Raw genomic sequence first — 19,550 nt, forward strand, 5'->3', positions numbered from 1 at the left:
CAGCTGAGACTAGTCTCTTGAACCTTCCAACACAGAGCTGATGCTCTGGGGGGGGGGGGGGAGTCCAGAGAGGAGTAACTTTGATACAAACTCATGGCATTTATATAGGTATTACACATTTCAGATACAGAGGGTATGACAAGCTAGTAACCAATCATCTGAGTCCTTCTGGTAATTTACAACATCAGTCACATGATCCCCCTTCCCTGGCCTCATTACAGCCTTCGTTTGCCTGTGCTTTATAACTTTGTTTTAGAATTATTTTATTTCAACACAGCAAAACCCCAGTAGGCTCTTATCAAAGACCACTCCTCAAAGGTATAAGATACATACAATGATCATACAAGTCATACACACTTCCCATATCAAGAAGAAAGATATTTCTATAAATCTAAACAATTTCTATAAGTAATGTTTACAGTCAAACTAAGAACAATACATTTCATAAATAGTTTCACTTTAATTTCAGTTTTAAAAACTTTTACCTATGTCTTTAAAACATTAATTATATACGTTTGCTGAATTACAGTTTCTAAGTTCAAAACCCATTCACATCCCAACCAAGCATACATGGGTCGTAAATCTGTCAATTTACTTAATTAGTGTTTGGTTCCAGGATACAGCTTCATTCACTTAACTTACATACTTCATGCAGCTTAACTTACAGCCTCCCCTTTTCCTGCTATCTCTCTGCAAGGTATTTTACAACTACTCCCCTCACATCCATCCTAATTCAACATAGCCAAGGCTAACTACTGGGCCTATTATCACACACTCAGCCCAAACCTCACAGCTCAAGAATGTCCACAAAGGAAAGAACAACTAAGAACAACTGACCTCTGGCCTAGGAAGAGGCCCCTTTTCAGTTATCTATTCTTCAACACAAAGGCATATCAAATACAATTTCCTCCAGTGCCTCAGCAATAAATCTAAGCTAAGCAGGTTCAGGTTCAGGCCTCCATGTTATGATTCATCTTTGCCTGTGTGTATCTGTCTGTTTGCACTTTATTTCAGATCAGGAAAACTTTAAGCTTTTCTTTTGCAAATTACCTAGCTTATATAAGAGTCACTATCCAGGCGGTTCTATTTATATAATATTTCCTCAAAGGGATATGGGAAAAAGCCTGAAAAGGGTACTGATTCCTCGAAGCCTGAAAAAGGTACTGATTTTGGATGATCAGCCATGATCATATTGAATGGCAATGCTGGCTCGAAGGGCTGATTGGCCTACTGCTGCGCCTATTTTCTATTCTATGTTTCTACCTTCCTAAAGGAACATAAAGGATGTTCTGAGGCTATAATCTCTAGTCCTAGAATCTCCCACTAGTGGAAAAACATCCTCTCCACATCCACTCTATCCAAACCTTTCACTATTCAGTAAGTTTCAATGAGGTGCCACCTCATCTTTCTAAACTCCATTGAGTAGAGGCCCATTGCCATCAAACGCTCATCATATGTTAACCCATTCATTCCTGGGATCATTCTTGTAAACCTCCTCTGGACCCTCTCCAGAGACATCACATCCTTCCTCAGATATGGGGCCCAAAATTGTTCACAATACTACAGATGCGGCCTGACCAACTCCTTATAGAGCCTCAGGATTACATTGCGAAACCTTAATCTTCTGGATCAGCCGACCATGAGGGCGGGACCTTATTAAAAGGCTTACTAAGATCCATGCACACAACACCCACTGTCCTACCTTCATCAATCTCCTTCATCACCTCCTCAAAAAAACTCAATCAAGTTAACGAGACATGACCTGCCACGTACAAAACTGTGCTGGCTATCCCTAATTAGCCCAAAGGTAGACACAAAATCCTGGAGTGACTCAGTGGGACAGGCAGCATCTCTGGAGAGAAAGAAGGAGTGATGTTTCGGGTCGAGACCCTTCTTCAGACCTAATTAGACCGTTCTCTTCCCAATGGGAGTAAATCCCATCACAGTGGGAGATATCAATTAAGGTACATGAAAAGTAATGTTTTTGTTAATAATCCTGGACACAATGTTTCTATTTCTTTGTTTTTTACCAGAGCAAATACATAAAAATGAAATTGTTGACATTCGTCTCCGATCATCTTGGATAAACAAAACATTGGACGTGATTCAAAAAAATTATTGTGACGGAGTTCATTTGAGATTTGGTTCTGTCCATGACACTTCATTTATTATCGACCTGCCCCTCCTATTTGAAGAGATCAAAACCAGGTTTACACAAAGAATACCAGGATCTCAGGTAAAAGTCTTTACAAAAAAGTTCTATTCTGTTATCCAGTGAGTAAATCCCCAGGACCTGATGGGATCTTTCAACTTTAGACTTTAGAGATACAGCTGTGGAAACAGGCCCGGCGGCACTTTCCTACACACTAGGGACATTCAAAATTTTACAGGGTAATGTACCTACAAACCTGTACATTTTTGGATTGTGGGAGGAAACCGAAGCGCCCAGAGAAAACCCACGCAGGCCACAGGGAGAACGTACAAACTCTGTACAGACAGCATCTGTAGTCAGGATCAAACCCAGGTCTCTGGCCCTGTGCCTCTGTGCTGCTCAACATCTATCCCAGATTATTGAGAGAGGCAAGAGAGGAGATGGTTGCGGTCTTGACAAAGATCATTGCGTCTTCACTAGCTATAGGCAAGGTCCAATGTTGTTCCTTCATTTAAGACGGGAACTGGAGCGAATCCAGGGGATTTTAGGCCTGGGATGTCGGTGGACAGCGATGAAGGAAACATGTTCTCCATGTTGGGGGAGTCTAGAACCAGGGGCCACAGTTTAAAAATAAGGGGTAGGCCATTTAGAACTGAGATGTGGAAAATCCTTTTCACCCAGAGAGGTGTGAATTTGTGGAATTCTCTGTCTCAGAAGGCAATGGAGGCCAATTCACTGGATGCATTCAAAAGAGAGTTAGATACTCTCAGGCTAGTGGAATCAAGAGATATGGGGAGAAGGCAGGAAGTAGAGGCACTGATGTGCTTTCTTTATGATTTCATCACTGTTCTCGGACCAGGAAAGATGTTCAGAAATATGCACGCCCAGGAATTTGAAGCTTGACCCTTTCCACCATCTTGAAGCTTGACCCTTTCCCCCGTTTTTGGTATAAATGGGACTGTGGGTCCATTATCCTCACCCTTCCAGTCCACAATCAGTTCCTTGGTTTTGCTGGTGTTGAGGGCCAGGTTATGATGCTAGCACCATTTGGTCAGTCGGTCGATCTCACTTCTGTACTCTGACTCGTCCCTATCAGTGATACGTCCCACAACAGTGGTATCGTCAGCGAACTTGATGATGGAGTTCGAACTATGACCGGCTACGCAGTCATGAGTATAGAGTAAGTACAGCAGGGGGCTAAGCACACAGCCTCGAGGTTATCGAAGCTTACACATCCCCACCAATATGAACTGACTGTGGTCTGTGAATGAGGAAGTCGAGGATCCAATTGCAGAGGGATGCATAGAGACCCAGTTCTGCGAGTTTGGTAACCAGCTTGGAGGGGATGATAGTATTAAATGCCGAGCTGTTATCAATGAATAACAGCCTGACCTATGAGTTGTTGTTGTCCAAGTGGTCCAGAGCGGAGTGGAGAGCCAGCAAGATCGCATCCACTGTTGATCTGTTGTGGCGGTAAGCGAACTGCAGAGGGTTCAGGTTTTTGTCGAGGTAGGAGTTGATTTGTGCCATGATCAACCTCTCAAAGCACTTCATCACCACTGACGTTAGTGCCACTGGTCGATAGTCACCTTGCTCTGCTTGGGCATGGGTATTATTGATGCCCTTTTAAAGCAGGTGGGAACCTCAGACCTCGGAAATGAGAGGTTGAAAATGTCCGTAAAATACCAGCCAGTTGGGCTGCACAGGTTTTACAGGGGTTAGAGAAGGAGGGGAAGATAGGGAGGGGGAGGGGTAGAGAGGGAGGGGGTAGAGAGGGAGTGGGAGGAGGTAGAGAGTGAGAGTGAGGGGAGTAGAGAAGGAGGGTAGAGGGAGAAGGCCAGAGAGGGGCGAGGGGGGGATGTAGAAACCTACCCCATCTCCCTCCTCCCCATTTCCCTCATCCTCCTCTCCTCACTCCCATTCCCTGCCGCAGCACCTACTCAGTAGCGATGTTACAAAACCTTCAGCGGCGCTGCAGATCTGGCAGTGGTGGTGTGTGTGACTCCAGTGCCTTTGGGGGGGGGTGAAAAAGTTACTTTTATAACAACTAAACGGGTTCGCTTCTTAATAAACAGACAACACACAAACGTTTGGTAGACCAGTTCAAAACTTTACTTATTATCGGCCGATGGAAGGGAGGGAGAACTAGTCAAGTGAGCAATTTGGGGGGGATTAAAATACAGGTTTGTATCGCTTGTCAGAGAGGGATTTCCTCAGGCTGCTAGTCGATGAAGAAAAATCGATCGGACTTCCGTTTCCGTTTTTTTTTTTTTAATCGCTGGACAATTTAATCGTTGGATTAAAATAAAATGCGACTTCTAAGCCCTCAACGCCTTCAACGTGACTGATCGCAAAATCAGGACAAAACAAAGGGTAAGTTGTGTATTTCACATATAATCTTGCTTCTTGGGGTGGCTTAAGTCTAATTTTACGATACGAAAATGTTGTTTAGTCCCCAAACGATTCAGCCATGCCTTGCCTGCCAATTTTGGGGTTAAAATTCACGGCAACGGCAACGTTCCAATCGATCGCATTCCAGAAACACCCACTCGCAAGATGATTAAAATTCTCTTTTTTTTTTGACAATCATGTCATAAGAGCATCTAAATCGTCTTTATTTTGTGTAATTGTTTATCCATAATCAATATTTTTATACTAAATATCCACAACAGTTTTAGTCACATGTATTGTGAATAAAATAATAATTTTGATTATATTGAGAGTGGATGTTTCTAGATTAATTTATAGGAATGAAACATTAAATTCCTTCCATTTGGCATATAAATTCATGACAGTCAAATTTAAAAATCGTGTTATATTGTGAATTCTTGTGTGAATGGGATGGTTTGTTATTTGGATACTTAGGTTATTTAAAAAAATTAGCCCTTAAGAAATGGATAGATGTATAGATCTAGTAATTGAATTTAGATTAAATTAAGTGATTAGGTGAATTTAATTGATTTGATGAAACTGATGAATATGATTTTTTTGTTGGGTATTTACTATTTGTTTTAGCGTTTAACTTTATTTCGACCTTTTTTCTAAAACTGCAAATAATAACTTGTTTCTGTTAATGCTGTTCAGTGTTTTTCTCCTTTACATTTTAAACAGATGTCTCTGAAGAAGAAATGCAAAATTGTCAATCCAAATGCCCAGCAAAATAGACTGATTTAGACAGCATTTGCAGAGATTATCCGAATTTGGACTACTCCAAATGTGATGATCTACAGGACAATCTTAATGGGAAAGTAGTGGGCAGAAAGGCATGTCATGCGTGGTTTAAAGAGCAAACACTTGTAGTTTACAATGCCAAAATTGAAAAGTTGTGGAAAAACAAGGTGTACAGAGTTGCTTATTGGTTACAATCTGAGGAGTATGATCAATAGTCAATTTAATTGTCATTTGGACCCCTTGAGGTCCAAATGAAATGCCGTTTCTGCAGCCATACATTACAAACAAATAGACCCCAGACACAACATAATTTACATTTTACATAAACATCCATCACATTGCTGTGATGGAAGGCCAAAAAAAACTTATCTCTCCACTGCACTCTCCCCTCCCCCCGCGATGTCAGAGTCAAAGTCAAAGCCCCCGGCTGGCGATGGCGATTGTCCCGCGGCCATTAAAGCCACGCTGGGTGGTGCAAGATCGCACACCGGGTCTTGGTGTTAGAGCCCCCGGCGTGCGCTCGCAGAGTCCCGCGGCCATTCCAAGCCGCGTGGGCCGGTAATGTCAGGCCCCGCTCCAGGAGCTCTTCGACCCCGCAACTCGGGCGGGAGAAGTCGCCGTTGCAGGAGCCCTGAAAGGCGGTCTCCCTCCAGTGACCCGCGGGCTCCCGGTGCCGCCGCCGCCAGACCCGCAGTTGCAGCCTCCTAATCTCCAGAGGTCGGGCCGCAGCAGCAGCAGCAGCAGCAGCAGCGCTCCACCACCGCTCCACCCGCTCCGGACTCGGCCAGCTCCACGACGGTGACGGTGAGTCGTCGGCACCAGAGTCCCCGGTCTTCTTCCTGTTGGAGGCCGCACCTCATTGCAGCCCCAACGACAACGGAGACCCGACAAAGAAAAGGTCGGGTCTCCCGTGCAGGGAGAGATTAAAAAGTTTCCCCCTCCCTCCCCCCCCCCACCCCCACCCCCCCCACACACACACACACCCCAACATAAAATAACAAAAACTACATAGAAACATAGACAGAAAATAGTAAAAACGCGGACGGGCTGCAGAGGCCGCTGCTGACCAGAGTCGCGCCGCCTACCGGAAGTGCTGATGCCACTGATTATGATATGCCAATGTACCAGCTAGCAACTGATCTTCTCCATAAATACTTGGTCTATTGCTAGAAATTGTAATTTATTTACCTATCTGTTACGGACTTACAGCATATAATACAATAATATTAAAGTTCTGATCTTGAGAATATCACATTTTTGAATTTTCAAGGCAGTCTGGGTGTTTATTACTATTTCCGTCAAAACGGCTAATTTTGTAATTAGCTACAATTATATGCTATTATTTCAGGTCATCCAAGTAAGATGTTTTATATTTGTTTCAGACGGCTTCAATGTAAAATAACTGAATTTCATTCTTAATTTTTAAGAAAGTTATGGGCTTTTGACTGCCCTCGATCACAGGTTTTGTGTTCAGTCAATGAAAAAGCAATAGGGAACAAGGTGCTAATTTCCGAGTATGAAAATGGCCATAACATTTTTAATACTGAAGATAATGAAGGTGAATTAGGTGTCAAATTAAAGTTATTTTTTTTATGCTTTATCTGATGGGATAAATTGCAGACTTGATTTTTAAAATCTCAACATTTTGTAACATTCCTATACCCAGGTCGTAGAGCAGCGCCAGGGCCTGGAATGCATTCTGGTTCTCGTATGCTGCCCGGCCCCCTGGCTGTAGACTTTAGCCGTCAGCTCGGCCGCCGCCTGGTCCCCAGTCCAGGCCCCGACTTCATCTCCGGGCTCGTCCCTGACCCCGGCTCGTCCTTGCTTCCACCGACGGCTTTTTTTTGGTGCCGGTTACGGCCCCATCCCAAGCCCCGAGTTTGGCCTTCACTCCAGCTCCAGACTCTGGTCCAGCCCAGGCTCATTCTCCGGGCTCGGCCAACGGCAACAGCCTTCCCACCAGGCACCGGGCAGGTGTCAACCCGAAGACCTGACTGGCGAGTGGATTGATTTTTTGGGGGTTTTGAGCGCTTGAGTGCCCCTCCCGCGCGGAGTGTCCCATCGTGCCTTGGGAGTTGATAGTGACATCAGTCGGAATTTTTTTTCTTCAAAATAAGAACGTTGAAAACTGTTATATTTTGAAGCTGTTTTTTTAAATGATAATAACTTGAGAAATAGAGGTTGAAATGCGATGGGAAGATATGTATCCGGTCGGGAGAGAAAATGTGAGTAGCATGTGTGAAAATGGGAAGGCTGTGGCCAAGCGTTTGGAAGAAGATACAAATTAAGGAGATTAAAAGAAAGCCAACACAACCCCGGCTCACACAGACATTTAGAATGTTAAGAACAAAGCAAAGAGTTTTAGTATAATAGAAATATATATATATATATGTATATGGGAGCGGCATGGTGGTGCATCGGTAGAGTTGCCGCCTACATCGCCATAGACCCGGTTTCGATCCTGACTACAGATGCTGTTTGTGCGTTCTCCCTATCACCTGCGTGGGTTTTCTCTGGACTCTCAGGTTTCCTCCCACACTCCAAAGAGATTTGCAGGATAACTGACTTGGTATAATTGTAAATTGTCCCTAGTGTGTACAGGTCATTGTTGGTGTGCAGGGATTGCTGGTCGGCATGGACTTGTTGGGCCGAAGGGCCTGTTTCCCTGCTGTATCTCTAAATTAAACTAAACTAAACTAAAATAACTTGGACATAAACGTAAATGGGGTTGATTGGTGAGTTTGCAGATGACACAAATGTTGCTGGGGCCACAGAGTGTGTCAAAGGCTGTCAAAGTATACAGCAGAATATTGATCAGCTACAGGAATAGGAGGAGAAATGGCAGATGGCGTTTAATCCGAGCAAGTGTGAGGTGTCGCACTTTGGCAGGTTGAATGTAAGGGGAAAATATACAAATAACAGCAAGACCATTAACACCATTAATTTTCAGAGGGATCTTGTGGACCAAGTCTATGACTCCCTAAAAGTGAGAACACGAGTAGATAGAGTGGTACAGAAGGCATATGGTATGCTTTCCTTCATAGGTCAGGGCTTGGTGTGAGTCAGGAAGTCATGATGTGGTTTTATGAGACTTTGGTTAGTTCTGGTCACTCCGTTACATGAAGGGGTTGGAAGCTTTGGAAAGGGTGCAGAGGAGATTAACCAGAACAATGCCTAGATTAGGGGGTATTAGTTACAGGCAGAAGTTTGACAGACTTGGATTCTTTTCTCTGGAACACAAAAGGTTGCATGGAGACATGATGGAAGTAGATATAATTATATGAGAGTCATTAATATGGTAGAGTCAGAACCTTATTCCCAGGATGGAAAAATCAAATATTAGAGGGCATACGTTTAAGGTGGGAGGGGCAAAGTTTAAAGGAGATGTGGGTGCGTGGAACATGTTGCCGGGGGTGGCAGTTGAGGCAGATACGATGGCATTTAAGAGACTTTTGTAGAGACATAGGGATATGCAGGGAATGGAGGGATATGGATTATGTGCAGGCAGATAACAGTTGGTCTTGGCATCATGTTCAATAAACTAAACAATAAACTGTGACAATAAACTAAACTAAACTAAAATGTTCAGCACAGACATGGTGTACTGAAAGAGCCTGTTCCTGTGCTGTACTTGTTCTGTGTTAATGATAAAGTAACATTGATGTACTTGTAGCTGATGAAATAATGGTATTTAGAAAATTGGTGGTCCAATTTTAGATAAACAACTCCCCCCCCCCCCCCCCCCCCCCCCCCCCCCCCCCTCCTCCCTTCCCCACTCCCCACTTAGATTCACATAATTTTCTCCTCTTCCCCCTCCCCCTCCCCACCTCCATTCCCTTCCACCTTCCACCTGTATCCTTCACACTTCACGCCACCTCTATCCTTACCTCACACGTTTTTCTTTTCATCTCTGGCCTTTACCCAATCAGTAACCAATCAAACTCCCTCCCCATCGCTCTCAAACTTTATCCACCTATCACTTGCGTGGAAAGGAACTGCAGATGCAGGTTTACACCAAAGATAGGCACAAAATGCTGGAGCAACTCAATGGTTGCATTTGAATTCTGAAGGGGAGTCTGGACCTAAAACATCACCTCTCCATGTTCTCCAGAGATGCTGCCTGACCCGCTGAGTTACTCCAGTACATTCTGTTCTTCTTGATGAACAAGCGTCTGCAGTTCCTTGTGTCTATTTCTCTCCGCTCCCATCGGGCAAAAGGTATAGAAGTGTGAAAACGCACACCTCCAGATGCAGGGATAGTTTCTTCTCAGCTGGGATCAGGCAACTGAACCATCCTACCACATCTAGGGAGCAGTCCTGAACAACTATCTACCTCATTGGTGACCCTTGGACTATCTCTATTTATGATTGGAATTTTCTGACTTTATCTTGCACTAAACGTTATTCACGTTATTCCCTGTAAATGGCTCGACTGTAATCATGTATTGTCTTTCCGCTGATGTAACAAAAGCATTTCACTATACCTCGGCACACATGACATTAAACTAAATCAAACTCAAACTCGGTACTTGATACTTAGCTGTAACGTATATGGTGCTCCATCCTGCTACAAGGCTCCCTGGAATTCTCATTCGAACCATAGGTTTTACTGAGGGTAAATTAGACTCAAACAAAATGACATAGCTCTGACTTTTAATGGTGAATTAAGGACCCAGTTCCAGGAATGGGATGGATTAAATTTGAATCTTCATACAATTGCTCAGAAGCCTGTCATAGAGTGATAGGGTGCGGAAACAGGCCCTTCCTTCCAACCTGCCCATGCTGGCCAACATGTCCCATCTACACTAGTCCCACCTGCCTGTGTTTGGCCCATATCCTTCTAAACCTGTCCTATCCATGTACCTGCCTGAATGTTTCTTAAACATTGCGATAGTCCCTGCCTCAACTACCTCCTCCGGCAGCTCGTTCCATACACCTACCATCCTTTGCGTGAAAAAGTTTCCCCTCGGGTTCCTATTAAATCTTTCCCCCACTAGAAGATAGAATGATGCACCACATGAACAGACCTTTCAGCCTACAGTTCCTGTGCCAGAAATGATGCCAAGTTAAACCAATCTCTGATTGAACATGATATTCGTTGGAGCGCAGGAGGCTGAGGGGTGATCCTATAGAGGTGCATAAAATCATGAGGTGAATAGATAGGGTGAATGCAGCGTTATGGCGAGAGGAGCAAGATTTAATAGGAACCTGAGAGGCAGCTTAGTCACTTAGAGAGTGGGTATGTGGAACAAACTGCCAGAGGAGGGAGTTGAGGCAGAACAGCATTTAAATGAGACTTGGATGGGTACATGGATAGGAAAGGTTTGGAGGGATATGGGCAAAAGGGACTGGCTGAGATGGTGCATCCAAGTTGAGCCTCTTCAATGGCAATTTAGTCTCTGCCTCCACCACCACCCCTGGCTGTACATTCCAGGCACTCACCACCCTCTGTTAAAGAACTAGCCCCACACATCTCCTTAAACGTTGCCCTCTCATTCCTAAATCCATGCCATCTAGATGTTTTGATGTTTCCTCTCTGGGAGAAAGGTTCTGACTGTCTATCAAACTGACTAGAAAACTCTGGTTCGACCGTGTGAAAGACACATTGTTATGGATGAAGAGTGAATGGAAATAAGATAGTTGTAACTCGGGCTGGACCACTGAGGAAACACAACAGCTGAAACCCCTTCTTCCATTTGTTCCCCAGATCTCATTTTACGCTCCTTGGAATTGTAAAACCGGTAATACAATTTGCTCTGCCATTGTCTCGGCTTCCAAATATGCCGATCATGTACATGTGACCTCGTTTAACGTGCAGAAGCATATGTTGCTGGGTTGCTTTGCAAAGGCAAATGCTCCCTATCACCAGACCCTGACAGGTAAGTGGAATAAGCCGGAAGCAAAATCCTGCAGATGTCACAAATCTGAAACTGAACAGAAAATGGCAGAAATCATTTGCTGGTCATGTAGCAAATGTGGAAAGAGAAACGGAGGTTGCCATTAAAGAGGCTTAAGTGACTAATATGCCCCATCTACCAGAGGTAATGATATTTAGAATATTGGGTTGTCCAATTTTAGGTAAACAACTCTCCGCTTGACTTTGACTTTGACTCTGACAGCGGGGGGGGGGGGGAAAGAGTGCAGTGGAGAGATAAGTTTTTTTGTCCTTCCATCACAGCTATGTGATGGATGTTTATGTAAAATGTAATTATATTGTGTCTGGGGTCTATTTGCGTGTAATGTATGGCTGCAGAAACGGCATTTCGTTTGGACCTCCAGGGGTCCAAATGACAATTAAATTGACTCTTGACTCTAGACTCTTGACTCCGCGCCGCCCCCCCCCCCCCCCCCCCCCCCCTCCCTTCCCCCTCCCATCGAGTCCATGCCGATCATCGATTAGCCCTTCACACTAGCTCTATGATATCCCACTTTCGTATCCACTCCCTACACACTAGGGGCAATGTACCCACAAACCTGCACGTCCTTGATAATGCTGCTGGCCTTGCCGAGGCAGCATGGGATATAAATGGAGACAATGGAAGGGAGGTTGGCTTGTGTGATGGCCTGGGCTACGTACACACAAGATGCATGAAACATTAGGCAAGGCAAGGCAACTTTATTTATATAGCACATTTCATACACGAGGCAGACTCAAAGTGCTTCACATAAAAACATGTCGTACAATAAAATGAAATAATAAAATGAAATAAAATTGAACTAAAAGAAAAGAAAAGCAAAATTAAAATGCATTATAAAAAGTGCAAAAGTTAAAAGTGCAATGTAGTTAAGATTTAGCTGAAAGCTAAAGTAAACATAAAAGTTTTCAGTCTTGTTTTAAAAGTGGTCAAAGTTGAGGCAAGTCTTAAATCTTCAGGAAGTTTATTCCAGCTATTTGTTGCATAGTAACTAAATCCTGCTTTCCCATGTTTTGTATTTACTCTGGGAATCACTAACAGATTGGTTTCAGAAGATCTTAGCGGTCTAGAAGGCTTATATAGTGGAAGCATGTCAGTGATATACTTTGGTCCTAAACCATGTAGTGATTTATAGGGGAGCAGCAGGATTTTAAAATCAATTCTCTGACATACAGGGAGCCAATGTAAGGATTTAAGAATTGGTGTAATGTGTTCAAATTAAATTAATATGAAGTGGTAAGTCCAGGATTGGGGATGTGCAGAGATTGGGGGAGGGGAGTCAGTCTAGCCCACAACAGAAAGGGGAGGAGTTGTACAGTTTGATCGCCACAGGGAAAAAGGATCTCCTCAGGCTATCTGTGCTGCATCTTGGAGGAACCAGTCTGTTGACCTCCATTCATGCCGTATCTGCGCCCAGGAAGAGGTTTTCCAAACCAGGTAATCGGAGATGTCCTCATTCTTAAGGGAATGGAGGTTCCCCATTTCCATTATAGATGAGGCTCTCACGAGGGTCTCCTCGATATTCCTCAGCTCCGCTCTTGCTCCCCCTTCCCCCATTCGTAACAAGGACAGAGTCCCCCTTGACCTCACCTTCTACCCCATCAGCCGTCGCATACAGCACATAATCCTCCGACATTTACGCCACCTCCAACGGGATCCTACAACTAGCCACATCTACTCATCTGCACCCCGTTCTACTTTCCACAGAGACTGTTCCCTCCGCAACTCCCTGGACAACCTGTCCTTTCCCACCCACACCACCCCCTCACCAGGTACTTTCCCCTGCAACCACAGGAGATGCAACACCTGTCCCTTTACCTCCACCCTCGACTCCGTCCAAGGACCCCAACAGTAGGCAGATGTTCACTTGCACCTCCTGCAACCTCCTTGACTGTATCTGCTATTCCAGATGTGGACTCCTGTATATATGAGGAATGTAGGTAGCTAGGGGGCACTGCAGTGGCAGCAGCCTGTCAGCAGCGCATTAATTTTTTCAACTTTTTTTATTTTTTTAGTATGTTTTAAAGTATGGTTGTAATGTTTCTCGGTGTGTTTTGTGTGGGGGGTGGTGTGGGGTAAGGGGGGAACCGTTTCGGCTGCCTCCTCCACAGAGAGGCGACTTTTTCCAGGTCGCCTCCCTCGTGGCTTAACAGCAAGGATCGGCGCGGCCTTTCCCGGCGACGCGCCCGGGGCTTCAGTGGCGGGCACAGCGTGGACTCTCGGCGTGGAGCGGGTGAGCCCTCGCTGGAGGGGAGCGCTCCGTTTCGCTGGCCCGGAGCAGCCAGCAGCCTGAAGCCGCGGTCTGCACAGCTCCAACTGGCGCGGCGTCTACAGCCTGGGATCCCTCGTGGAGGACCCGGGGGAAGAAGAAGCCATCACTGCCGGCCCGCGGCCAACTTCTACCGCGGGTCCGGGATGACCTTACCATCACCCCAGGAGGGGAGCTTCGACCACCGGTCCTGCGGTCTGCGGTGCTTCTGGCTGCGGCGCGGCGGGAACCTTAAATCTTCGACCGCCGGCCTGCGGCCTACACCAGCCTGAAGCCGCGGTCTCCGGTGGGGAAGAGCCGGTTCTGGACTTACCTTGCCTTTGACTTTGTCCCTTACCATCTGGACGCCCGCAGCAACGGCGCGAAAGGTGGCAGTCCCGACCACGGGGGAAATGGTGGAGGTCTGGCCAAGTTCTGTGCCTTCCACCCAAGTGATGAATGCTGTGGTGGATGTTTGTGTTATATTTTTTATTGTGGTTGCGTGTTCTTTATTATTGTACTGCTGCTGACAACCCAAAATTCCACCGACCCTGGTTGTGTGGCAATAAATTCTATCAATCAATGTAGCACCTCGGGTAGTTTACACCAGCGATATGAACATTGACTTCTCTAATTTCAAGTAGCCCTTGCTTTCCCTCTACCTCTATCGCTCCCCTCCCCTCCACCTTCCCAGTTCTCTCACCAGTCTTACTGTCTCTGACTACATTTTATATCTGTACTGCCCACTCCCCTGACATCAGTCTGAAGAACGGTCTCAAACTGAAACGTCACCCATTCCTTCTCTCCAGAGATGCTGCCTGTCCCGCATGTTGTGTCTACCTTCAATTTAAACCAGCATCTGCAGTTCTTTCCTACACTGTTGCTGAAGGTGCTCCTCAGGTTGACCAGTGTGTCATGGAGGGGGTGAGCTGTATTGTCCAGGATGCTCCACAGTTGGAGGTGCATCCTCCCCTCCAAGATCATCTCCTGTGAATCCAACTCCACCACCAGCAAGCAGCCAGCCTTCCTGATGAGCTTTCTGTGGCGTCTGTGGCCTTCGCCCTGCTGCACCAGCACGTGACAGTGAAGAAGATGGCACTGGCATCTTGATAGAACACCAATTGATGATACGCTTCACTTGCCCTATTGAAATATTAATGCTGTCATTATTTTCTGCCCCTTTCAGGAATCTCCCATTATATCGACAAGGGCGTTAATTCCAGGAAGATAATATTGACCCTTCCATGGTTCGGTTATGATTATACTTGCAATCGCTTTATTGAGGTAAGATGTTGCCCTTGACCAGATTTACCAGGGCGTTGCCAGGACTTGAGGGCCTGAGCAATAGGGCCAAAGCAACCTTTGATCAGACTTTACTAGCTTTACCTTCCACTAAACGTTATTCACTTATCATTTATCTTACACCGTAAATGGCTCGATTGTAATCATGTATTGTCTTTCCGCTGACTGGTTAGCACACAACAAAAGCCTTTCACTGAACCTCGGTACACGTGACAATAAACTTAACCGAAACTAAACTAGGGAGAGGTTTTGCAGGCCAGGACAGGAGAATAGATCGGGTGAACACACAGAGTCCAAGGTGGATGAATCACGGACCAGAGGACGTAGGTTTAAAGTGAGAGGGGAAAGAGTTACTAGGAAACCGAGGGGCAACATTTTCACACAGGATGGAATGGAATACAGCCATTTCAGTGGCTGTATGAAACGAGCTGCCAGGAGGTAGTTGAGACAGGTACTTACAAGTACATAGATGGGACAGGTTTAGAGGGATATGGGCCAAATGCAAGCATTAGGTCTAGTGTAGATGGGGCATCTTGGTTGGCCTCAGCAAGTTGGGCCAAAGGGTCTGTTTCCACGCTGTGTGACTGTGACTTTATGACTGTTTAGATTACCTTTATCCTTTAGATTAAACTTGCCTCACTGCAGTGTCCTGGAGAAACGAATCTTTAACACTAAATAAGAAACAAGACATATAATTGTTTTAGTTTAGTTTAGAGATACAGCGAGAAAACAGGCCCTTTGTCCACCGAGTCCACGGTGACCAATGATCACCCGTAGTTCTATCCTACACACTAGGGACAATTTACAAAAGCCAATTAACCTCCAAACCTGCATGACTGAAGTGTGGGAGAAACTGGAGCACCTGGAGAAAACCATGTGGTCACAGGGAGAGCGTACAAACTCCGTACAGGCAGCTGCCGTAGTCAGGATCGAACCCGGGTCTCTAGCGCAGTGAGGCACCAATGGTTCCTCCGTGAGTCATACAGCACCAAAACAGGCCCTTCGGACCAACTCATCCATGCCGACCCACATGTCCCATCTGGGCTAGTCCCACTTCCCTGTGTTTGACTTCTTTACCTATCAATCAGTCATTCGTTTACTACATTTTTTTAAATTACCAAAGCAAACATATTTACGTCTAGTTTAGTTTAGAGATACAGCGTGGAAACAGGCCCTTTGGCCCACCGACCAGCGATCCCCGCACACTAACACTATCCTACACACACTAGGGCAATTTACAAATATATCAAGCCAATTAACCTGGAATGTTGGAAGAAACCGGATCACCCGGAGAAAACCCACACTGTGACAGAGAGAATGTACAAACTTCATACAGACAGCACCTGTAGTCAGGACGCACCCGGTGTCTGGTGCTGTGACACCGTGCCGCCCTTTCTACTTTCTCATTCATTTATGATTTTCAGGCAGGTGGATGTGAAATAAGTGCGCCCTGCGGTAGTATCAACGCACCCAGGATGCCCTACCACAATATCATGAACCTTTTGCCCAAGTCAATGTCCGGTAGGATTTGGGATGACGACTATAAAGCCCCATTTTTTGTCTACAAGGTAAGACCACTGGAGAATACACAGCTATGGTCAGTACATCCAGATATGTTTTATATTATGAAAACATTGCCGTGTTTAACAAGTCAATTCACTTCCCAATTGAGCTGATGAACGGACTTGCACAAGTCCGCAAAGAATCGCAGAGAATTGTGGATGTAGCCCAGTCCATCACAAAGACCACACTCCCCACCATTGACACCATTTTGTATCTTATCATGTATCTGTACACTGTAAATAGCTCAATAGTAATCATGTATTGCCTTTCCGCTGACTGGTTAGCATGCAACAAAAGCTTTTCACTGTACCTCGGTACATGTGACAATAAACTAAACTAATCTACACTTCACACTGTCTCAGAAAAGCAGCCAATATAATCAAAGACATGTCCCACCCTGGTCATTCCTTCTTCACACTGCCCATTGTAGCAGAAGATACAGAAGCTTGAAACTGCGCACCACCAGACTCGGGAACAGCTACTTCCCCTCTAATATCGGGTTTCTGAATGGTCCTTCCATTAGCTAGAGAACTGTCCAATTCACCTCTACCCCATTGCAGACATTGGACTGTCTCTGGAACTGATGCACAACAATGCTGTGAACTATTTTCTGCACTCTGTATCTTCCCCTTTGGTCTACCCGTTGTACTTGTGTTTGTCTTTGTTGTATTTATGTAAAGTATTGTCTGATCTGATTGAACACCCTGTGAAATACAGCTTTTCACTGTACCTCGGTACACGTGACTATTATCATAAAGCTATAAAATAAACCTAGACCTCTCATATATGTTAATGATATATTCCAGGTCCTCCAGTCTACCCCATTGTGGTTCTTGCTCTTTTTAAAAATAGAATAAAGAACATTGTAAATAGAGTATGATGTATAAATACATACGAATTATATAGATTATCTATTTTCTATACCTAACTAAAACTCTCATCTTGTCGTCTTTGTGCTGGGGTAGGCAGTGGCAGGGGTAGGCAGCCGCAGGCCATGGCAGTGGTTGTCCACGGCAGCGCTCCCTCTCCACAGGCCACTGACAGGCCCCGCCTGAAGCCGTGCCACTTCCCCGACTGCAGGACACAAGACCCTTCTTCAGACTTCTCCAAATGTCACCTATTCCTTTTCTCCAGATATGCTGTCTGACCAGCTGAGTTACTCCAGCTTTTTCTGTCCATCTTTGATTTAAACCAGCATCTACAGTTCCTTCCTACATGTCGCCCATCAATGTTCTCCAGAGATGTTGCCTTACCTTCTGCGTTAGTCCAGCACTTTGTGTCATTTTTATCATCGACGTTGCACTGTTTTGTTAAAGAAATCCAGCAGTGTTTCTCAGTCAGTGCACTGAACCAAGCTAAGTCCACTCTTTGCTTCCACAACAGAAAGATAAGGTGTTCCACGAGGTGTGGTACGATGATCCAGAGAGCATTTCATGGAAGACGACTTTCTTGAAGAAGTTCAAGCTGGGAGGCATTGGCATTTGGAAGGTAGATTTTGCCAACTATAGTTCTGATCCCATTACTGCGATGAAAACTGAAGAGATGTGGAACGCTCTCTGCCCTCCCTGAGAGAAACGCCAAGCTTACGGTCATTTTATTGTTATAAATGTGACCATTACACTTTGCAATTAAACCTGGCTTTGAGTGAGCTAACACTGAACACACACACAATTAAAATATTCATGCAGATCTGGGGATTAGTGCTTTGTCTAAAGACGGAATTATTATCCATTGAATAAAAACAATACAACTCATCCCTTCCCACACAAACCATTACCTCCCAAGGAACCTTCCCCTGCAGCTACAGGAGATGCAACACCTGGCGCTATACCTCCTCCCTCGACTCTGTCCAGGGACCCTCCTTTCAGGTTAGGCAAAGATTCACTTGCACCTCCTCTGACCTCATCCACTGTATCCGTTGTTCCAGATGTGGACTCTTATACATTGACGAGACCAAACGTAACTGGGCGATCGTTTCGCTGAACACCTTCGCTCAGTCTGCCTGAAGCTACCTGATCTCCCGTTTGCTGGACACTTTAATTCTGCTTTCGATTCCTACACAGACCTTTTTGTCCTAGGTCTCCACAATCAGTACACCTTTCCTGCCTTTTCTCCATATCCCTTAGCTCCACGACCTGTTAGCAATGACCTGTTTCTTTTATCACCCATTCCTTCTCTCCAGAGATGCTGCCTGTCCCGCTGAGTTACTCCAGCTTTTTGTGTCTATCTTCTATATAATTTTAGTTTAGTTTAATATTGCCATGTGTATGGAGGGACAGTGAAAAGCTTTTTGTTTCATGCTATCCAGTCAGTGAAAAGACTACATATGATTACAATCAAGGTCAAGGATAGTATGGTGCAACACAATTTTGGAATTAAACCGATTTACGGACAGGGTGATGGGTGGGGAGAGAAATGAAGCATGGATATCAACATTTTTCTTTCTGTTTTTGTCCTTTTATTTCTTTACGTTTTTCTCATTTATTTTACTTACTCACTCTTCAACTACACCAATTTGGTAGTCTAGGGGTTCTATTCTTACACTTGCACTTTCTCTCTTTCTTGCTTTTTACTCTTTTTCTTTTTCATCTTAGCTAAAAATTAAAATTGAAGCTGTACAATAAATGTATTACGTCATATGCCGCAGTTTATACTTTTGTACACGGCTTCTAATAAAAAATAAATAAATAAATAAGCAAGCAATCAAGCTGTTCACATTATACACACACAAGATAAAGGGTACAATGATTAGTGCAAGATAAAGTCCAATTAAAGATATTTCAAATGTCTCCAAGAAGATAGATGGGAGGTTAGGATCACGCTACAGTTGGTGATAGGGTGGTTCAGTTGCTTGATAACTGACCAGATTTGAGCGTGGTTCAGAAGCAGTTCCAGAAATTATACCAATATGATCATGGCCTTTTTCAGTCTGCAAACGAACCACTTGCCCCTTGGTTAATGGTGGCAGTGGCCTACTTGTCTTATACCATTGGTTTTGAATGTCACGCATTTGTTGTTACCTGGACTGGACTTCCGATGGTGGAACCACCTGTGGGATCAAGGCCTGATCCGCCACAGGCACCATGGCACGGGTCTGCCTCGACAATAAACATTGAGCAGATGAACCCAAAATGGAGTCACGGGAGATGTTGAGTAGATCCAGGAACATGTATGAATTAGCTCTGTACGAATGTTCCAT

General features: G+C 44.9%; 1 protein-coding gene across 1 annotated transcript; it reads left to right on the top strand.

Moving 5' to 3' along the window:
* Window positions 1-1,904: 1,904 nt before the first annotated feature.
* Window positions 1,905-18,714, top strand: LOC129700694 (di-N-acetylchitobiase-like). Its single transcript, XM_055641280.1, has 5 exons — window positions 1,905-2,236; window positions 11,031-11,202; window positions 14,673-14,770; window positions 16,213-16,356; window positions 17,735-18,714. Exons 1-5 carry the CDS (start codon window positions 1,979-1,981, stop codon window positions 17,918-17,920), a joined length of 858 nt encoding a protein of 285 aa, XP_055497255.1. The 5' UTR covers window positions 1,905-1,978; the 3' UTR covers window positions 17,921-18,714.
* The last annotated feature ends 836 nt before the right edge of the window (window positions 18,715-19,550 follow it).

This window comes from Leucoraja erinacea, chromosome 10, assembly GCF_028641065.1.
Source record: "Leucoraja erinacea ecotype New England chromosome 10, Leri_hhj_1, whole genome shotgun sequence".
In the NCBI taxonomy this organism is placed as follows: Eukaryota; Metazoa; Chordata; class Chondrichthyes; order Rajiformes; family Rajidae; genus Leucoraja; species Leucoraja erinaceus.

What these genes read in the sequence shown, in the direction of transcription:
- LOC129700694 (XM_055641280.1), top strand. Translation starts at nt 1,979, where the DNA reads ATGTTTTTGTTAATAATCCTGGACACAATGTTTCTATTTCTTTGTTTT. An exon ending in AAAGAATACCAGGATCTCAG is followed by an intron (nt 2,237 to 11,030) that starts GTAAAAGTCTTT and finishes TTTGTTCCCCAG; the next exon opens with ATCTCATTTTACGCTCCTTG. An exon ending in CTATCACCAGACCCTGACAG is followed by an intron (nt 11,203 to 14,672) that starts GTAAGTGGAATA and finishes TGCCCCTTTCAG; the next exon opens with GAATCTCCCATTATATCGAC.